The sequence below is a fragment of the Canis aureus genome, chromosome 12 (genome assembly GCF_053574225.1).
Source record: "Canis aureus isolate CA01 chromosome 12, VMU_Caureus_v.1.0, whole genome shotgun sequence".
Classification (NCBI taxonomy): domain Eukaryota; kingdom Metazoa; phylum Chordata; class Mammalia; order Carnivora; family Canidae; genus Canis; species Canis aureus.
In genome coordinates this window covers 7,222,190-7,243,028 of record NC_135622.1, presented here as the reverse complement: position 1 = coordinate 7,243,028, position 20,839 = coordinate 7,222,190, and the positions used below count along the sequence as shown (strand labels likewise).

Sequence of the window (20,839 nt, the reverse complement as noted above, 5' to 3'; positions counted from 1 at the left end):
GCTTTCCATGTGACCCATAAGTGCTACTCAAGACATATAAGGGCATGGATCTGCAAAAATACATGAACACAATGTTCCAAGTTGCTTTACTCACAATAGTTCCAAATGACAGCAAGCGCAATGTCCATTAACAAAGAACGAAGCTGGAGCATCATACTCCCTGAATTCAAACTATATTACAAAACTATCATAATCAAAACTGTATAGTATTGGTACAAAAACAAAGACATACATCAATAGAACAGAATAGAGAGCCCAGAAATAAAACTATGCATGTATACTGAATTAATATATGACAAGAAAGCCAAGAAGATACAGTGGGACATGGACTGTCTCTTCAATTAATGATGTTGGGAAAATTGGCTAGCCACATGCAAAAGAATGATAGTGGGCTACTATCTTTTCACAGTGCATACAGTTATCAAATTATTCTGTGGTACACCTGAAACTAATATGATGTTATATATCTGTTACACCTTCACAAAAGTGTCCATTCACCTGTGAGCAGATAAACAAATTGTCATATATTCATATAATAGACTACTACTGAGCAATAAAAGGAAGAAAATACTGATACTAGCAATAACAATTAAGAATCTCAAAACTGTTCAGCTGAGTGAAAGAGGACAGATAAAAAAAGTATATAGCATATGAAGTGTTAGAGTAGATTAAACTAATCTGCAAAGAAAGAAACCAGATCACTGTTTTCTTGAGTGAAGAATTGTCTGCCAACAGGCATGAGACATGAAAATGTCTAGATTTTTGACTGAAATTGTGATTATACCGGTGTATACATTTATTAAAATGTATTAAATTACACACTTAAAAGGTATATTTTTATGCTTAAACTATATGTCATGAGGTTCATAAGAACAATAGTGTGGTACTGGCAGGTAGAAGATAGATAGATGATATATGAAAGATAATAGATAGATAGATAGACAGACACTAGATAGACGATAGATAATAGATAGTAGATAATAGAGAAAACTCAGAAATAGATCACAGCCTATGAAAAGATGGGGTTTACTTTTTTTTTTTGGCAGTTAAAGATTTCGCATTCCTATGTGGGCTGGTTTCCGATAAGAGTGTGCTTAGTAGGGGATCCCTGGGTGGCACAGTGGTTTGGCGCCTGCCTTTGGCCCAGGGTGCGATCCTGGAGACCCGGGATCGAATCCCACGTCGGGCTCCTGGTGCATGGAGCCTGCTTCTCCCTCTGCCTGTGTCTCTGCCTCTCTCTCTCTCTGTGACCATCATAAATAAATTAAAAAAAAAAAAGTGTGCTTAGTAGTTAGACTAGGGTGAGGGAGTGCCTTAAGGAATAGGCACGTCATGTGGGGGGTTTTACATGAGATGGCGGGTGTAGCACAGAATGGAGTTAGTCCTGCCCTGCTTGTCCAGGGGTAGGGGGTTTTTGTTAGATTTCCTGGGTCCCACAGTAGGCTTCTCATCTATTTCACTCCCAGGCACCTCCAGGATGATGAATCACTGCCACAGTATGTCCCTGCCCCCAAGGTAATTGCTCCCATCTTGTCTCTGGATGATTAAGTGCCACCACCTGTCCTCTACTTCTCCACGACACTATGATTCCCACCAACATCAGGAAGCCAGATCCATGGCAGCATCTCCCACCATTAGCAGCAGCCTGCAGAGGACATACCATAAGGCCCTTTCTGGTTTGTCAGCCTTCCTCTCACCATGCACTTCTTAAAGTCTTGATGGAGAGATGTCTTCTGGACCTTTGTTTGTGGGAGGCAAAGAAACAAAGAGAAATACAGCTACATGGAGCTCCTGAGAATGAGGACTGTGAAAGAGGGGCCACACAAGTCATGGAAAGATGCAAGTACTACCAGATTCCCAGTGTCAGTGCAGGGAGGGTAGAAGGGTAATACTGACCTCTCTCTACTTTCACCTTCCAGGATCCTTGTGGTGCCTCCCATTGGCCAAACCTAACTAGGAGCCTGTCAACAAGACAGCCCAGGGTGTGCATTCTGAAGAGTATAGAGCAGGACAGAGATGCATGGAGATTGGATCTGGGGGCCAGTGTTAGAGGTGTTGAGCAGGGGGAGAGAAGAAGGGAAAAACCAGCTAAGAACATTAGTATCAGCAGTATCATATGTTCTAGGCATTGTTCTAGGCATTTGGCATGTATCAAACGGATTTAATCACCAACTCTGCAGGGTAGAAACATTATTATTCCTGTCCTAGCGGTGAGAAAACTGAGGCTAAGCTCTTTCACTGTCTGTGCTCATGTTTAGAAGAGAAAGTTCAGCGTGCATCTCTAAACTGGGAGTCAAAATATTGGGATTTCAACTGTCATCTCAACAGGCATGCTATAAAGAGCCAGTGATTTCACGCTTTTAAAATTTGACCTAAAGGTCAGGTAGCATTGAGGCTGGGGCAGCAGTGTTCAGTTTTGTGCTGACAAATACATAAAGAAAGCCAGGCTGAGGGAAGAAGCAAGAGAGTAGACTAGACGCCCAAAGGGCACCACAGACCCCATGATCCCAGAGTCAGTGACTGTGTCAACCACTAATGAAGGGCCTCTCATTTCCCCAGGCAGAGCCCACAACTGGGCATGCTTTGTTTCTGCAAGATGCTTCTTTATCCTTTCAATAAGCCCATTTGAATTTGAGCTGGCTGGAATGGATTTCTCCATTGTAAGCAAAATCTTAATTGTAACAATTTCCAATGAATTTTGAGCATAGATGTTAGGCTTATTCCTGTTTCATTCCACTCTCTCTTTTATAAGATGAGGAGGAAGTATCAATAGCCTCCATGTTCTCCTCTGGCTCTGACATTCTATAATTCTGGGTTTTTTTTTCAACTACTTTGCTTTTGGAAGGACATATCCTAAAGTATCCAGCTGAACATCTTCTATCTCTCATGTCCAAGCATTCCTAGGGCTATTTTAGATAAGAGGCTTCTATGTAACTGTACTCACAAACCTTGAACCAACCCTATGACCATCTGCATCATGGCCAACTGTTTGCTCATTTGATGTGAACATAAAGGGAGGAGTAGCAAGCTTGCACATTATAAATTACATCATCCTAAAAGGGAAAGGAAGGCAAGACTTTGCAATAAAACCATAAAATAAGTTAATTTAAGGCTGATCCTTTGAAGGGTGTTCATAAAATCCTTATCTAAAGAACATTTAGGGAATTAATGAATAATCGTCATTCAAAGAGATATGAAGAACCATATGGGTTACCTCTGGTAGAAATGCAAACAAAGAATCCATCTCTACTCAGGAAAAACAACTGGTGACTTCTTTTGAAAAACCTGTGTATTTGACTCCTTACCTTGATCCACAGACTCAAATTTGATGCCCACTGGCAATAACCTGGCATTTGTCTCTTAAATTTTACTAAGATCTGGGTTTTTCTAGGTGTGATATTATTTTGTCTGACCATCCTTATCCTTAGAAGTCACCAAGAAGGAACAAAGAATTTATTTACCTGCCAGATGGGCACAGGCATAATGACTCACCATGGGTCACTTCCCTACCAATGATCCCGGGGCCTCCCATGCCCTAATCAGTTGAGTACCCTATGAGGTCTGACAGGAACTCAAGCTAGTCTTAGGATTCTTTACACAATAAACTTACTTTCTAAAGCCTCATGTGATGGTGGTGGCTGTGTTCCTACATCCCATACTCGTGCTCCTGAAGTCATCAGCCATAACCCCAGTTAGAAAAAACCCATTGGAAACAGCAATGGGTTTTCCCTTATCATACATAATTCATAAGAATGTGAAATGATTTAACCATTTTGAGGAAAGTCTGGCAAATTCTTATAAAACTAAGCAACTTCCTATTCTATGTCTCAATAATTCCAAGGTATTTACCCAAGAGAAATTAAAACATGTCCACAAAATGACTTGTTATACAAGAATGTTCACAGCAGCTTTACTGTTTTAAGAACAAGCACTGGAAGTGTTCAGGTACCTTCAATAGTATGGATAACTGTGTTATATTCATTCTGTGGCATATTAAAAAGAACAGTGAAAAAGGAACAAATTACTGACACACAAAACAATGTAGTTGAGGGACTCCTGGGTGGCTCAGTTGGTTAAGCATTCAACTCTTGGTTTGGCTCAAGTTGTGATCTGAGTGTTGTGAGGTAGGGCTCTATACTCAATGGGTAGTCTGCTTCAGATTCTTTCTTCTTCTCTCCCCATCTGTCCCTCCCAGCTCACACATGTGTGTGCTGTCTCTCTCTCTCTAAAATAAATACATAAAATCTTTACAAAAAAAAAAAAACATGGATTATCTCAAACATATTTTATTGAGCAAAAGAAGCCATGCACAAAAGAGTGTATACTCTTTAATTCCATTGATAGAAGTTCTGAAAATTAAAATTAATTTAAGATGAAAAATATCTGAACAGTACTTGCCTGTGGAGGGGGTAGGAATTGATTGGGAAGGGGCACAAGGAACCTTCGAGTTCTCATCTCAAGACCTGCCCGTGGGAGGCGGGTGCAGGGAGGAATTACCCAGGTGATGGAAATGTTCCGTATCCTGATTGGGGTTATTGTCGGTGTCCATCAAAAGATGAATGGATAAAGAAGATGTGGCCTATATTTACAATGGAATATTACTCAGCCATAAGAATGGACAAATACCCACCATTTGCTTCGACGTGGATGGAACTGGAGGGTATTATGCTGAGTGAAGTAAGTCAATCGGAGAAGGACAAACATTATATGGTCTCATTCATTTTATATATATATATATATATATATATATGACATCTTTTTTATCCATTCATCTGTTGAAGGACATCATGGCTCCTTCCATAGTTGGCTATTGTGGACATTGCTGCTATGAACATTGGGGTACAGGTGTCCTGGCATTTCCACTACATCTGTATCTTTGGGGTAAATACCCAGTAGTGCAATTGCTGGGTCATAGGGTAGCTCTATTTTTAATTTCTTGAGGAACTTCCACACAGTTTCAGAGTAGCTATACCAGTTCACATTCCCACCAACAGTGCAAGAGGGTTCCCCTTTCTCCAGCAACTTTCAACCTGGAAATCTATACCCAGCTAACTAGCCATTGAGAGAGAAGAGCATGAAATTAAGACATGTGAAAATTATAAGAAAGTTGCTTCCCTTCACACTTTTTATTTATTTATTTGTCTGATTTTTATTATTAATATATTTTATTTAGTTAGTTATTTCCCTTGCATTTTAATTACTCTGGTATGGTGCTATTCTGATCCTAGTTTGTTGTTGTTGTTGTTGTTGTTGTTGTTTTTGGTGGGGGGATTGTGTATGTTTTTGTGTTTTTAAAGATTTTATTTATTCAAGAAAGAGAGAGAACAAGAGAGAGAGAGCTCAAGCAGGGAGGAGAGGGAGAAGCAGGCTCCATGAGAGCAGGAGCCTTGCATGGGGCTTGATTGCAGGACCCTGGGATCATGACTGAGCCAAAGGCAGATGCTTAACTGACTGTGCCACACAGGCACCCTTGATCCTAGTTTTGGAGGTAATTGTTGCTGATTTGCAGTTTTAAGTTTCTCTAAATGTCATGTATGATGTGTCCACATATAGAAAAATTTCAAATAATTCTACTCAGTATTCAGTGGCCCTTTTCAATGCAGGTATTTCCTGAGTCTTCTGTGTTCTTATATTCCACAATTTTATGTAGGTTCCATTAATGTCCACCTTTGGAACTAACTAATGGGGGGAGGGGTTCAGTGGAAGACCTCTTTTTTTGTTTTTTTTGGAAGACCTCTTTAAGTCCTATGAGCCTCTAATTCTCTTGTCTCATCTTCTTCTCTTCCCTCTCTCTCATCTCAAGACTTTATATAGTGACATGTAGCTAGCAGAGTGAGGGTTGGGGGTTGGGAAATCTACCTAAACATATATTTTGTCAAAACATTGCTCTCAGGATGATCAAGTGTCTACCTTTGGCTGGGGGTGTGATCCCAGGGTCCTGGGATGGAGTCCTTCATCAGGCTCCCTGCAGGGAGCCTGCTTTTCCCTCTGCCTATGTCTCTGCCTCTCTCTGTGTGCCTCTCATGAATAAATAAATAAAATCCAAGAAAGAAAGAAAGAAAGAAAGAAAGAAAGAAAGAAAGAAAGAAAGAAAGAAGAAAGAAAGGAAGGAAGGAAGGAAGAAAGAAAGATTGCTCTCTTACATTTGGACCAGTTCTTTTGAATTTAAAAGGTTTGGAATTAATATCTTTGTTCTCTGTTGTGTCATGATTCCCATCCAGCTGCCTAAAGGGAGAAAGGCCATGTTTAACCGTAGTGTAAAAAACAAAATTCATCTGGTGATTTCCTACCACATACATTTAGGAAATTGAGGCTCAGAAAGGTTCAGGAGCCAGCCCAATGTTATGCAGAGAATAGGTAACAAAATTAGGACCTGAACAAACATTCATTTGAAGCCAGGCCTTATGCTTTTTCTCCAAAGTATCATCAGAATTGCAGATGTTCTCTAAAATACATTTTGGGCACCATGGAAACATGACTTTCTCCTGTCCTACCGCAGATGTATACACAGGCTAGAAAAAGCCAATGGAAAAGCTCAAGTAGCATTGTAAAAAGAACTCTGGGCTGAGAGGAAGAAAGCCCAGTTTCTGATACCAGCTTCACTCCAAACTAGCTCTGTCCTGAATCACTCACGGTGCTTCTCTGGGCTACAGGTTCATCGATGGTAGAGCAGAAGCACAGGACTTGAGAAATACCATTATCCTTCCCAGCCTTAAAGTTCTAGTCTTTAAAAAAAAAAAAAAAAAAAAAAAGTTCTAGTCTTTTGAGGTTGAATAATTGCTGATATTTTCAACATAGTTTAATTTTTTGGCTATCAACACTAGAGAAAGAAATTGTGTTGCCTTTTCTAAATAGGCTATTTTCTTAAGAGTGTGTGATTCAGGAAACAGGGAAGACCTGAGGTCACTATCCAGCTCCACCACTGACCAGCATCACACACCTGACTGAGCAGGCTCTCTACTATCTCTTAACGTTAAGTTTCGTCAGTGTGAAATGAGGGTAAATGTCCTACATAACTCCCAGGGGTTCTGTTAGGATCTCACAGAAACACTCTATGGTAAAACAGTATATCAATGTGAACTATTTTGACATAATTGTCCTGCATTAGGACAAGATTTCAGTGCCTTGTTCCTGAGGAACAAACAGTAGAAGCTGAAATAGATATTTGAGGAATGGGGTGCATGCTGAGGGGGATAGGATTGGTGCCTTAAAGGGGAAAGTCTGTTTGGACCCCTGGAGCACACGGCAGGGATGCAGACCTTCCATCCAGCCTGGTGGCAAATCTTTTCCACAAAGATAGACAGACACATCCTGATTCTCCAGAGATGAAGTGGGGCATCTTTATAGAAAGGGAGGAGAAAGAAAGGAAATTAACAGTAGAAAGAAATAAAAAAGATTGACAGAAGAAAAAGTAGATAGAGTGAGAGAAGATGGGCTTCTCACAGATGACAGGATGTTGTCAGTTTTGATAAGATGGGATGGAAAGGAAAGGCTGTTTACAAACAGGGAGGAGTTCTTCTGGCTATTTGATTCATTCTCAAGCCTTCTCTCATACATTAGCTTTGACTACAGATAAGACTTTTATGGATGGATTATTACTTGAAGCAATATTATTGCTCTATGATTAAAACAAAGGTCATATAATTCTGGAAGCAAGAAGATATAAGAACTCAGGAAACTCCCTGGGATCTCTCAGGACACCAAAGAAGACAGGGGTCTTCAAAGCCTTGAGGGCCATTCAGGTAATTCTCTACCCAGTTGAGGGCAGAAGACGTTTTTTTTTTTTTTTTTTTTTGAACATTAGTTTTCCTCTGCTAGCTCTTCACTGGGCCAGATATTATAAGCTTTGGGTCTAATTAATGATGTTAGTCATGCTCTTTGCTGCTGTGTTTTTAAATTTGAACTATGCATTTCTTTTGTTCCTTATAAAGAGCATTATGTTTGGTGTCAGTGTCAGGTTAAATCATGGCTGTGAAATCTAGTAGTTGTGAAACTTTGGGAGTTACTTAATCTCAATGAATGTGGTATTTTCATGGGTAAAATAAGTTAGCAATATGTACAATACAACTTAGTTAGGGTTAGATTAGGTGGCATGAGAGCATTCAATGAATGTCAGTGTGATAAGATCCACTTATAGATTATTCCAAAAGATGCCGTACCTCCCTTCCCCCAGACAGTTAGTTTGACAGAGAAGTCCTTGCTGTTTGTGTTTTAAGGAGGTTGCAGGACATTGAGAGTACCTCCATCACTTTCGGAAGGGAGGTTCATCAGGGAAATACAGGGTTAATGTAATTATGTTAAGGGGTGGTCATCACACCTTCACCATTTGGTTTCCTTTATTCACACTGTGTCAGAGTGCTCACATGGACTTGTGTAGGGATTGAATCTTCAGATTGTCTAGGAAAGTTTGAATATTATGTTCCATCATTTCCCTTAAGCAATTTATTATTTGACAGAATGTATATTCTGATTTTTGGATCATAAAGTATGCTTAAAGCAGGATTCAAGGAATCCCTCATCCTCATAATCATTTGGGAAAAAACCTTGGACCCAATGGCATGCTTACACTAAAATAAATGTCAGAGGAATGAAGATAAAAGAGAATATGGGTAGATATTTTAATCTTATGTGGATGGTAATGGCCTGTTTTTTAATATAAATTCCAAATGTTATAAAGGAGAAGGCAAATATGGACATTATTGAAATTTTCAGTGTGGCAAAAGATATAAATGAAAAGAAATACAAACTGGGAAATATTCTTAATAATATATGAAAGGCAATAAATGCACAAAGAAAGGCCCTACAAATTCCTGAGGAAAAAAATAGCAATCAAACAGGAAAAATGTACAAAGCTGTAAACCAAAAATTTACAAAAGATATTTAAAAAGCTAATCAATCATCATATAAAAAGCTGTTCAGTGACATATACCCACCATTTGCTTCAACGTGGATGGAACTGGAGGGTGTTATGCTGAGTGAAGTAAGTCAGTCGGAGAAGGACAAACATTATATGGTCTCATTCATTTGGGGAATATAAAAAATAGTGAAAGGGAATAAAGGGGAAAAGAGAGAAAATGAGTGGGAAATATCAGAGAGGGAGACAGAACCTGAGAGACTCCTAACTCTGGGAAACAAACAAGGGGTAGTAGAAAGGGAGGTGGGTGGGGGGATGGGTGACTGGGTGATGGGCACTGAGGGGGGGCACTTGATGGGATGAGTCCTGGATGTTATGCTATATGTTGGCAAATTGAACTCCAATTAAAAAAAAAAAAAAGCTGTTCAGCTTTTTATATATTTTGAACATTTTAAAAAAATACTAATTTAAGTAATTTAATTACTAATATTTTTAAAAATACTAACAAAACAATGAGATTTTTGTTTATTATGCCAAAATTAGCAAGAAAAAAAACTGGACAAATTAGGTGTCCCTCAAAGTTTGGGGGAACTGGCATTGCTGTCTGTGCACCATTACTGGAATGTATAGAACAGCCCATTCAGAGGGCATTTTAGCCAAGGTTATCATTGTGACTGTGCATGTCTGTGAAGTCACAACCCTGTGTGTGTGTGCACTTATACTAAAGAGGGAATCAAAACTGCATAACACTTATGTGAGGGGAAGAAGATTCATTACAATCAACCGTTTCTGAGAAACAAAACCAAGTAAAGGAACTCTATGACTCTGTTTATATAAATAAAATGACACACAGACCTGCACACATATACAGATGTACATGGAAAGATGTCTATCAGCTAGTCACTAAATTGTTTATTTCTGGAAGATTGAATTTACTTCCTATTTTCCAGTTTTTCACTGATCTTTTAATAATTCATGTACAGTCTGGTGATGGGGAAAGATAACAAAGCTATCTTCTTAAAAAAAAAAAAAGATGGTTATCACCTAAGTGTAAAGAACAGAAGGTTGCCCTAATATCTACTTGTAGCCATGTGACAATGACCAAACCACTTCATACCCATAGACCTCAGGTCCTCTAATCTGTGAAATGTGGGTATTGGATCATATATTTACTTTTGATTCTAACAGAAAAATTCACTCCTGGGACCAACTTAATTTGATTGAATCGACTCTATAGAAAGTCCATTACTGCTCCAACTGTGAGAAAGCTTGCTGGTTCTCCTGAAAATAGCAGAAGCAAGGTCTTCACAATATACCAAATGTTTTCATCCAGACTTTTAAACTATTCAGCCCAGTACAGTTACAGTACCCAGTACAGTTAGGTCTCTGGCACTGGGCCAGAGGCCTTGCAGGTGACATAAATTAAATATTCCTAATCTCTACATTTACCCTGAGGCTTCCTTTATTGTATAATCTGGGTTTAACCAGAACAAAATTTTTTTTCCTCCTTAGGTGATTTGGCATCTAAATTCCTGGGTCCGTTTCACCCACTGTGCTCAGATTGCAGATCCAGGTGAATCCAAGAACTTCAAGGGAAAAACTCACAGATATCTGAGACCCCTATAGTAGAGGTTTCTGAAGCATTTCTGCTGTCCAGGGAAGAGGACGATGGCTCCCAAAAGCATGTGGCTGCTCCTACTGCTGAGCTGCATAGCCAGCACTGACGTCCTGGGTAGTGAGTATCAGTCACTCAGCTGGAACTGAGCCTAGAGCCAGTCATGCAGCAAACTCACATAGCCCTCCTTTCGCCAAAAAAAAATGTTTAGGTGCTGCAGGCAGTGGATATCAGACAGGAATGAAAGACCATGTCACATGGTAAAAATTGCAAGGACTGTAGAATCAAATTCTAGCCTTGTATAATTGTAAGCCATAGTTAAATTATCAACGAAATGTCAGTTATAACAATTATTTTACAAGTTTCTTGTAAAGGGTGGAAATAATGTATTTAAAGCACCTGATGCTTAGTGGTCAATAAGTGAGAGATCTAATTAGAGCTACCCAATGTTTACACATTGTTTTTCCATTTGAATATGCTGGGAATTCTGGTGTGCAAAGGACTTACAGCCTCATGGGAGAGATGACTCCTGCATACATGTAGACCCAGCATCAAGTACAAAGTACTTGAGTCAACAAAGTGAGAATCAATAACCTAAGATCTTCTAGGAAATAAAGCTAAGAAGACTGTACACATGAATTAAGAATAAGTATCATAGAATATCTGAAATGGAAAATGAGATTTGGGTACATCTGGTATAATGCTTTTGTTCTGAAGAAAATCAGACCCAGAGGAGGTGGGGACTTGTCCAAGATCACACAGTAAGATTATGTGATGTTCTGGTGCCTAGTCCAGGGTGCCTTTCATAGTCCCATATGGCCCCGTGAAGGAAACCATGCCTGAGCATGTATATAACCTGACATTCTTCCCACTGAGGAATACTTTGGCCATGGGGAGATCCATTGGAGGGACATAGGGAGAGAAGTAGTGTTCTTTGGGCATCGTATTCATGTCCGTGACTCACATCTGTGGTTCTTGTCTTAGCCTACCCTGGATGTGTCCTTGTGTTTTAAGGCTCTCTGCCCTCCACACCATGCCAACCAGCAGCCACCAGTTCTCTCAGTCCTATGGGTGCCCGGTCCTGGGGAATTCAGCCACTTTCTCTGAACCATGCTAGAGTGTGAAAGACTATGGGAGGCAGCCTTCAAGCCCTCCTGTGGAGCCAACTAGCCAGTTGGTTAGTTCCCTGTTGTTCTGGTTCTGGCTTCCCTGCAGGGGCTTGAAATTCATCCAAGCTAAACCTGGGGAGTGAAGTAGAGCCAGGACATTCCTACCAGTCACTCCATTAGTCTTCCACAGATCGTCCCCTCAACTGTAGAGACTTTCTGGGGTTGCAGCATAGGAAGATCCAACTGGTTAGGGCTGTGGGACCAGGTCATGAAAGCCCTCACATGCTAGCCAGAGTAGGGAGATTATGTGAAAGCATAGGAAATCCCTAGAGATTTATAGGCAAGGGATGAAATAGAACAGGGAAAATAACAGTAGTGTCACTTGAGAGGGGAGTGAGGAAATGCTTGCTTTGTGACAACAACAGTCTGTGGACATCCACTAGGAATAGAAAGAGCCTTGCACTCATCTCTAGCATTGGAGCACAGCCACATGGTCACAAAGCCCAAACTTGCCAGCTTGGCATTCCCTTTAACATCTAGGCCCTCTGCATTTTCAGCCACCTTCTTGTTTTTTAAACCTTCAGATATGGTATCGTAGCCCACTCACTAATCCACTAGCACAAAGAACTTGTGCCTCACTCTGTCACAGATTCCTTGGCTTCAGGTCTTGATTCTTCATTTCCTTTCCACCAGGCTTGCCCGAAATATTCCCTATACTTAAGACAAAATTAAATGCTTGCTCTTGCTGTGCACAGCTTACACATTTCTGCCCCCATTCGTCTGCTCACACCCCCCTTTGCCTCACATGTCCCCTTGCTACTGACTTACAGCTCAGCTCACCCATCCTCAAGCTCCATCCAAGTTGCCATCTAACCTGTCCTGTGTCCCCCAGCCAAAGCCAGCACTCCTTTCTTGTAATGCCTACAACTACCAATCTATGCCACTCATCCACTCTTTTTTTTTAATTTTTATTTATTTATGATAGTCACAGAGAGAGAGAGAGAAAGAGAGAGAGAGGCAGAGACACAGGCAGTGGGAGAAGCAGGCTCCATGCACCGGGAGCCCGATGTGGGATTCGATCCCGGGTCTCCAGGATCGCGCCCTGGGCCAAAGGCAGGCACCAAACCGCTGCGCCACCCAGGGATCCCCCCACTCATCCACTCTTGTGCTGCCTTCATTATGGCTGTTTGACCTTAGGACCAATGTGGGGATTTTTCCAGTCACTGAGTATGTCTGTTCCAATTCTGCATTCCATAACTGGGAAGATAATCACAGGATGGCCTTGGGGTCCCAAGGACCCTATGAAATGGTCCTAGCTAAAACTCTGTGGTCACCTGACCTCCATGAGCCTCTCCTCTGGCAGACTACAGTGACTTTTTGAGTATCCTGGAATTAGTGTCAGTTCAGAATCAGTGTTCAGTAATCCCCCAAAGATCTCATTGTATCCTTTTCTCCAATGCACAGTTATCCTTCTAAAGGCCATAGTTCCCTTTGGAGAAGGCTGGGAGTAAGATTAACAGTATAAAGATTTGGCAACATAGCAGGGTCCTTCCTCAGGGCACCCAGCCTCCCCATCATTCTGTACACCGGCTGGTGCGGTAATTGATTGTTTTTGCCATCATGACTGTGATTGCCTTTGGTGTCTGTGCAGACATCATCATGAGACCCAGCTGTGCTCCTGGATGGTTTTATTACAAGTCTAATTGCTATGGATACTTCCGGAAGCTGAGGAACTGGTCTGAGGCTGAGGTAAGAAATCTGGCCCCACGCTTAGACAGGGATCTCTAAAGCAAGATGCCACGCAGAGCTGCAGGTCTCATGTAACTCAGAACTAAGGGTTATTCTTTGGCATTCTAAGGCTGCTGAGATGGAAGAAGGCAGTTGTATGTTTCAATTCATTCAGTTCTAAAAGCATTGATGGACCATGTGCTATATGCCCAGACCCTAGGTGGTCCATGAAGAAGTAAGAATAAACAAAAACAGCCATTGCTGTTGGAGATTACTGTCAGTGAGGACAGAAATACACAAAGATAAGGAGAATAAGAAGATAAAGACCTTATAGAAAGAAAAACTGAATTGCTGTACCAGATTTATCAGGCCTGGGACATGGTCTTCAGAACCACCTAATAGAAAGTGAAGCAATCTAAACAAATAGAAGGCTTCACTGTCTACACCACCCAACAATATACTGGTTTTATTTCACTGAAGATACTCAAGTAGGCGCTCCACCTCAGAGGATTGTGGGGAGCCCATGCTGTTCTTTCTCTGGGTTGCAGTGGTTTAACTGATGTGACTGATTGGGGGCACCTCATAGGGATATGTGGTGTGATCTGCACCCAGAATGGCCTCAGAACTCTGTATACAAATAACTCAGCAATGATGGAGCACTTACCAAGTTACAGCTATTGAGGATACAAAGTCTTCTGTGGCCTTAGAAAGTGCAGGATTAGTGCAAAATTGTGATGTTGAAACAGAAAATTTCAGGGCAGTGTAAGCATAAGTGACGTTCCCAAGATTACACCCAGAGTAAGCAGTGAAGCAAACCCAGAGAAGTCAGCCCTAATCCAATGCTTCCTGGGATGATGTGGATGAGAGAGAGACAGAGAGAGAGAGAGAGAGAGAGAGAACTACATGAAGAAGGAGTTTCCCAGACACTATTCACTGATAGAAAGTAAGCTGATGGAGAGCAATCAGCTTTTCCTCAATTCTTGAGAAGCAACTTTAAGAAATTTTGGAGCTGAAAGTTTTTAAAGTTGCAACAGAACAGATAGTTATGTGCTTCCACACCAGTCCCTGGTCTACCTTTACTGGGATGAAGATACTCAAAAATCCAAATAGGTTAAGTCCTGTGGCTACTGCTGAGGAAAAGCAAACAGATAGGCACATTCATCTAGAATGAAAAAGTAGCTAACACAAGATCTTCAATTCTAAACCAACATTTGAAGAGTCTCCTCTCTCCTGAAAGAGGCATCACTCATTTTTAGACAATTCACACTCCTCCTATTTGGTACAAAATAAAGTACAGAGCATTTGTTTACACTTTACCATGTGTTATTCTTGTGCAATATAGGGGCCAGAATAATTTAAAATAAAACAGACATGGAACTTGGGGGTTATGCAGACCTGGGCTCTATTCTTAGGCAATTAAGTCTAACACCATTTTCTGATCATGCGTTTCTCCACCATAAACTAAAGGTGGCTCCTATTTGTTAAGACTGGGTGAGGATTCAGTGAGAGAGCATGTGTGAGATGCTCATCATACTGAAGGTGCTCCATGAAGAACACTACCCTATCCTATCCACATCCTGTTCACATTTGAACACCTCCAAAATCAGATGTTCCCTTATTTAGATACAGTGGCAGTGTTTTTTTCTTTCTTTCCTGGTGGGACATGAACAAAAAGGCACATTTTATAATGAGTGATTTCTTAGATTTTTTGCGATGCAGAATTATAATATGTAATTATAGCAATTATATCCTCACATATTCCCTTGTGTAGCAGGTAAGGAAAGTTCAGAGAGGTCATATGACTTGTTGAGGTAACATGACGCAAGAACAGGAGGAGCCCAGGCACTTCCACTGACCCTAAAGCTCACAACGTTGCCTCGGGCTGCCTCTTCCTCTGAAACCTCACACTTGTGACAGTTGTATTTTCTCCTATGGAGACAGGAAGTGTTATGGGGTTTAGATTTCAAGTTCTGGAGGAGATGGGGCTGCACACTCCATGCTGCTTGGTGCACCAGGGTTCTGGGATGAGGACAATGCTTTTAAACCTCAAGAGTTGATTAGCACAACTTCTTGCCCACAGCTCGAGTGTCAGTTGTATGGAAATGGAGCCCACCTGGCATCTCTCCAGAATATAAAGGAAGCCAACATGGTAGCAAAGTACATAACTGGCTTCCAAAGAAACCAGCCTGTGTGGATAGGCCTGCATGACCCACAAAAGGTAACTTCAGAGTTGGTTCACAGATGCCCCCTTGGGAAAGCTGGATGGATTTAATTTTCTTTTTTTTTTTTTAAGTTTTTATTTATTTATTCATGAGAGACACAGAGAGAGAGGCAGAGACCTAGGCAGAAGGAGAAGCAGGCTCCCTCCTGGGAGCCTGATATGGGACTCAATCCCAGGACCCTGGAATCATGACCTGAGTCAAAGGCAGAGGCTCAACCACTGAGTCACCCAGGCGCCCGTGGATTTTGATATAATGTCAAAAAATGATGCCCATAACTCTTACCACTATGCTATTTTTAAAGAGAAGTTGATCTTTTAGTTTAAGTCATAGAAGAGGATTTAATTTTCTGTATTCATAACTTAAGAAAGTAAATGGCTAATAAAATCCTGAAAAATTTGTGCAATGTCTCTAGTTATCAAAGAAATGCAAATTAAAATAGCAATATAATTTGATTTGTAAGATTATCAAGCTTTTGCTTTGTCTTAATGAATAATTTTTTAAGATGTATTTATTTATTTGAAAGAGAGAGAGAGAGAGAGACAGAGAATGTGTGAACATGCAAGAGCAGAAGCAGGGGGAGGGAGAGGGGCAGATGGAGAGGAAGGGGAAGAAGCAGGCTCCCCGCTGAGCCAACCAGGAGCCCCTCAGTGAATAATATTTTTAAGGCTATAAAGAAATTTTCCAGTAGATGGAGACTTAAATTCATACAACTGGAAAGTGTTTGGAAAGTAGTTTGGAGAAATGCATGTCAGTACCCTCAACATATTCATGCCCTTTGACCCAAACATTCTACCTCTGGGTTTCTACCTAAGAAAATATGTTTAAGTACAGAAACAGCTTCAGAACAAAGTTGTTCATGGCAGTATTCTTTATAATAATTGTAAATTAGAAACAATATAATCATCATCAATAGAATTATAGTACACCATTCCCACTTCAAAATGTTTAGGAAGCAAGATACACAGTTGAAGAGGTATCTTAAAGCTCATATTTTAGCACATAAAACTGTTGTGGTTGAGAAAAACATTTATACCAGAAGTAAATATGGCAAAATATTAGTAATGTTTTTCTCTCACTGATTAAATGGGATGAGTTTTCTATTTTTCATTCTGTGCACATTTCTGTGCTTCCCCTATTTTTGCAATGACAAATTTTTACAAGTATTCAGAGGGCTGGAGAGGAGCCCCTGGCTATGAGCCTGTGAGCAGGAGGCCTGTTGGCTGACTATCTTCCATCTCTGGTCACTTGCAGAGGCAGAAGTGGCAGTGGATCGATGGGGCCTTTTATTTATATAAAAGATGGTCTGGTGAGTCCATGGGCAAGAACATGTACTGTGCGGACATAAGCGACAGGAACAGTAAGTCCTCACGTGCTGTCCCTTGCCTCTTCCTAAATCATAGCCCTGCCCTTTACCTGTAAGAGCAAATATGGACCGTCCGCTCCTCATCGCCCATCCACACCAACAACTCTGTTTTCTATAGGACGGTGGTCTTGCCACAGACATGGTGTACCGACCTTCAGTCATCTGTGACCACTTTACAGTCTCGGCCGTATCAATGGCCCAGTGGTTCATCTGTTTACTTAATAGGTTCTTTACATCCATGCACTTTTTTTCTGAAATAGGCTTATTTTAAAATCCTATTATATTCATACCATGAGGGGGAAAGATGCCACATTTTGGGAAACCCCGACTACCGGGAGCAAACATGCAGGACTCCTTTCGGACTTCTTGATACTCAGGGGTCCCTGGGAGGCACAGGACCTCGTCTTTGCCTGCATTCTTCCCTCTTCTTTGTTCCCCTGGATTTTGTCCCCCAAATGCAGGGCCCAGACCCTCAGCTGCAGGCTGCACATGATCACGTGAGTCTCCTGGTTTCTCTTGTCTGCTTTCATTCTGGGCTTTTTATGCTAATAAGTTAGTCTCCGACCTTTGTACCAATGACATTTGGGGCTGGATAATTCTTTGTTGTGGAGACTGTCCCGTCATCGTAGGTTCAGGATACCCTGATGTCAGTAGATCCACCACCACCCCAGGTCGTTTTGACCAAAACTGTCTCCAGACGATGCTACATAACCCATAAAATCCTCACATTTGAGAACCATGGCGGATAATGATGTGGAACATTTCCCTTATAAAACAAGGAAACAGAATATCAAAGATAAAGGGGCTACTTGATGCCAAAGACATTGGGTTTAAAAGGGCCATCATGGTGTCACCAGGGCACCGCTCCTGGGCAGGAAATGGGTCTGGGAAAGGCCTGGACTGAGGACTCAGGGACGTGAGGCAGGGGGGCTTCCCTCTAAGGAATAAAGTTTATATGCACAAAAAAGAGCAAGAAGACTTTCCAACAGCAAAGGATGAATGGTGGATAAGGTACAAACTCTGAGGCCAGGTCCCTACCCTTCACGAGGAGAAGGTCTCCTCGCAGATGAAGGAAGGGCTTCTCCCAGACTTGCAGAGACCCTAGCGCTGCTGTGAAAGGCGTAAGACAGTCCAGATAGAAGGGACACAACCAAGATCAATAGGTAGAAGCTAACAAAATGTGGAAATCTGTCTAAATTAAGGGAGAAAATTGTGAACAATTAACACTATTCAAAAATAGAATGGGCTACCTCCGGGAAGTAGTGAGAACCCCATCACTGGAGTTAACCAAGCAAAAGTGGACGTTGTAGCTACTAAGAGTGTTAGGAGAGAAGCTCCAAGGCACATGGAGAATTGACTGAGGAACACTTTTATTAAATTGTATTTTATTTATTTTTTAAAGTTTTTATTTATTTATTTATTTGAGAGAGGAGAGAGATCAGGAGCAGAAGGAGAAGCAGACTGCCCGCTGAGTGGGGAACCCAATGCGGGGCTTGATCGCAGGATCCCAGGACCATGACCTAGGCCAAAGGCAGACGCTTAGCTGACTGAGCCACCCACATGCCCCTAGAGAAATGGATTTCTTTTAAGGAACTGGCTCATGTGATTGTCAGCCTGGCAGAGCTGATGTCACAGTCCGGGGCCGGGGGGCACCCTGGACGCAGAATTCCTTGCTTTTTGGGGAAACTCCATCTTTTCACTGGATGATTATGCACATTATGGAGGGTAATCTGCTCTACTCAGAGTCTACTAATTTAAATACTAATCACAGCTAAATAAAAAAATTCCCTCACATGAAACACCTGGGCGCACATCCCAGCCCAGTGGACACATGAGATTAACCATGGCAGTGCCTTCCCGGGGTTCCAAGCAAAGCACTCAAGTAACACAGGGAAGTGCAGTACAGAGCCGGATGGGTTAGAACGTGTTTATTTTCTTTTTTCTTTGTTCTTTTCATCTGTTTATTCTCTTACAGATTTTTTAACTTGGGAGAGCAATGATTGCAGCAAGCAGCAGCATTTCCTGTGCAAATACCGACCGTAGAGCGTGCATCGAGGCTGTGCCCACCCCTCACAAGCCCCTGTCCTCTTCCCTCTGTGCATGCTGGCTGCATTTGACCATGATCTCAGAGTAAACATGGCAACAGAGGCTGATGAGGCCCTTGCTGCACTCACTTTTTTAAGTTTATTAGAGGCAAAGTCCTCAACGCTGTTTGCGACAGTGGCTTCCAGTTCTAAAGGTCACCCTGGGATCCATCCCTGTGGTCCTGTTTTCCTCCTCTCCACTTCTGGCCATCTAGGGGGACTGGTGAAGTCCCTGGGCATTGGGCCATCAGGTGTAAAGGTTGGAAGACAGGAGGAGGAACCTGAGGAGTGAGCTCCCAGCCCCTTTCAGCTTCTGAACCCCTCTGCCCTTTCTCTAGTGCCCACATCCTCCTGCTCAGACACCTCCTTAGTCTTCCTTCTGCAACAGGGCATGTCAACCAGCAGGGTTCCTATTAGGCTGATGTGGACCACAGATGCCAGGGCCATCTTTTAGTAAGTAGCTGTCTGTGTAGAAGATTGCTCTGTTCCAGTTCAGTAGTGATGGGAATGAAAAAGGAAACGACTCAGAAAAATATGCCCATGTGTTTCTTCATCTCCTTCCTCCTAGACCCTGCCTTCCCTCAGAATAGCTCCTCCCCAGCTGTGGCCCTGGTTTGACGAGAGGAGGGAGGGAAGCCCTAGGCCTGGCCAACCTCTGTGTCGGGGTGAATGGGTGGTGTTATTTCAGAGTGAGTACAGCAGCTGATGGGGATAGACAAGAGTCACAGCCAGTGGCCTGGAGCTGCCTCGGGCCTGATGCTCCTGTCTCCCCAGCCACTAACAGCCCCATCTCTTCACTCAAGCCTCTCTGCCTGGTGAGGTTTGAGATCCCTTATGAGGTGGTTGCTCTAATCCTCAGGAGGTAATTTTTCGTTTGTACAGATTTGGGACTCTCTAGGTCAAGAATCTACTCAGCTATATAAGAAGAAATAATATGGACTTGACAATTACAGAAAATACGGCTTTGGTGTGATCACATCTGCATTTCTTAGAAGCACCACCAGAGAGTGAGGTTGTGCGGCCAAGCCACGCACTTCAGGCTGTGTGGATGGCCATTGGCTTCCCCCCACATTGCTCTGCCAACCAGTCCACACAGAGTCTTATACCCGAACCTGAGAAAGCTCCCCTGCTCCCCTGTGACATTAGTAGGCTGAGACTAGCTATGACATGCTGGCTCACAGAAGAGTGCAATGAGGATAAGGGAAGTGAAAAGAGAGCTGATTTTCCCACCCCACTTCTTCCTCCCTTCCCCCACACCTTTGTCACTTTTGCAACCAAAGAAGAAGACATCAGAAATTATAGGTCGCAAAAAGGCTTGGTAACCCAAGGGATAAATGTCTTAATGGTGGGAGCTCAGACAAGATGACAGGCTGATAGTTAGCTTCAGCAAAAAGCAACCACCAACTCTTACCAGGGTTCTGAGTAAGGTACCATCGAGGAAACAAACAAAGGTATCTGATTTTATGACGGAAGATAAATCTGAAATGCCAGACTGATAGGATCCATGTAAGGACCTCGCTGGATTAAGTGCCAGATTCTGTGGTCTTTCCTGTAAGAAGTAATAGAATAGAAGAGAAACATAGGTCACAATTTCCCAAAAAAAGTAGAGATTCTCCATGTCTCCTGACTATGGCACATATGAGAGATAAAAGACACCATGGCCTGCCCACCTCCCCTAATTCATTCATCCTCTCCTCCAGAAAAGGAGCTCATGATAGCAAAGAAGCAAAGACAAAATAAAAATCCAAGGAGTGATTAATAATAGATATACCAACAGAAAGCAAAGTACAATCTAACAATCATTCTGTAAATACATTAAAAATACTTAAAGCATGTTTAAAAACAGTTCCAACTGGGCAGCCCA

General features: G+C 42.0%; 1 protein-coding gene across 1 annotated transcript; it reads left to right on the top strand.

Annotated features, from left to right (window-relative positions):
• Window positions 1-7,623: 7,623 nt before the first annotated feature.
• Window positions 7,624-19,060, top strand: LOC144280497 (regenerating islet-derived protein 4-like). Its single transcript, XM_077842596.1, has 6 exons — window positions 7,624-7,742; window positions 10,367-10,589; window positions 13,230-13,327; window positions 15,387-15,524; window positions 16,780-16,885; window positions 18,867-19,060. Exons 2-6 carry the CDS (start codon window positions 10,523-10,525, stop codon window positions 18,932-18,934), a joined length of 477 nt encoding a protein of 158 aa, XP_077698722.1. The 5' UTR covers window positions 7,624-7,742; window positions 10,367-10,522; the 3' UTR covers window positions 18,935-19,060.
• The last annotated feature ends 1,779 nt before the right edge of the window (window positions 19,061-20,839 follow it).

Excerpts from the sequence above, each read along its gene's own strand:
- LOC144280497 (XM_077842596.1), top strand. The coding sequence starts at position 10,523 with ATGGCTCCCAAAAGCATGTGGCTGCTCCTACTGCTGAGCTGCATAGCC. Across the intron at positions 13,328-15,386 it reads GGAACTGGTCTGAGGCTGAG|CTCGAGTGTCAGTTGTATGG; the intron begins GTAAGAAATCTG and ends TCTTGCCCACAG. Across the intron at positions 15,525-16,779 it reads GCCTGCATGACCCACAAAAG|AGGCAGAAGTGGCAGTGGAT; the intron begins GTAACTTCAGAG and ends GGTCACTTGCAG.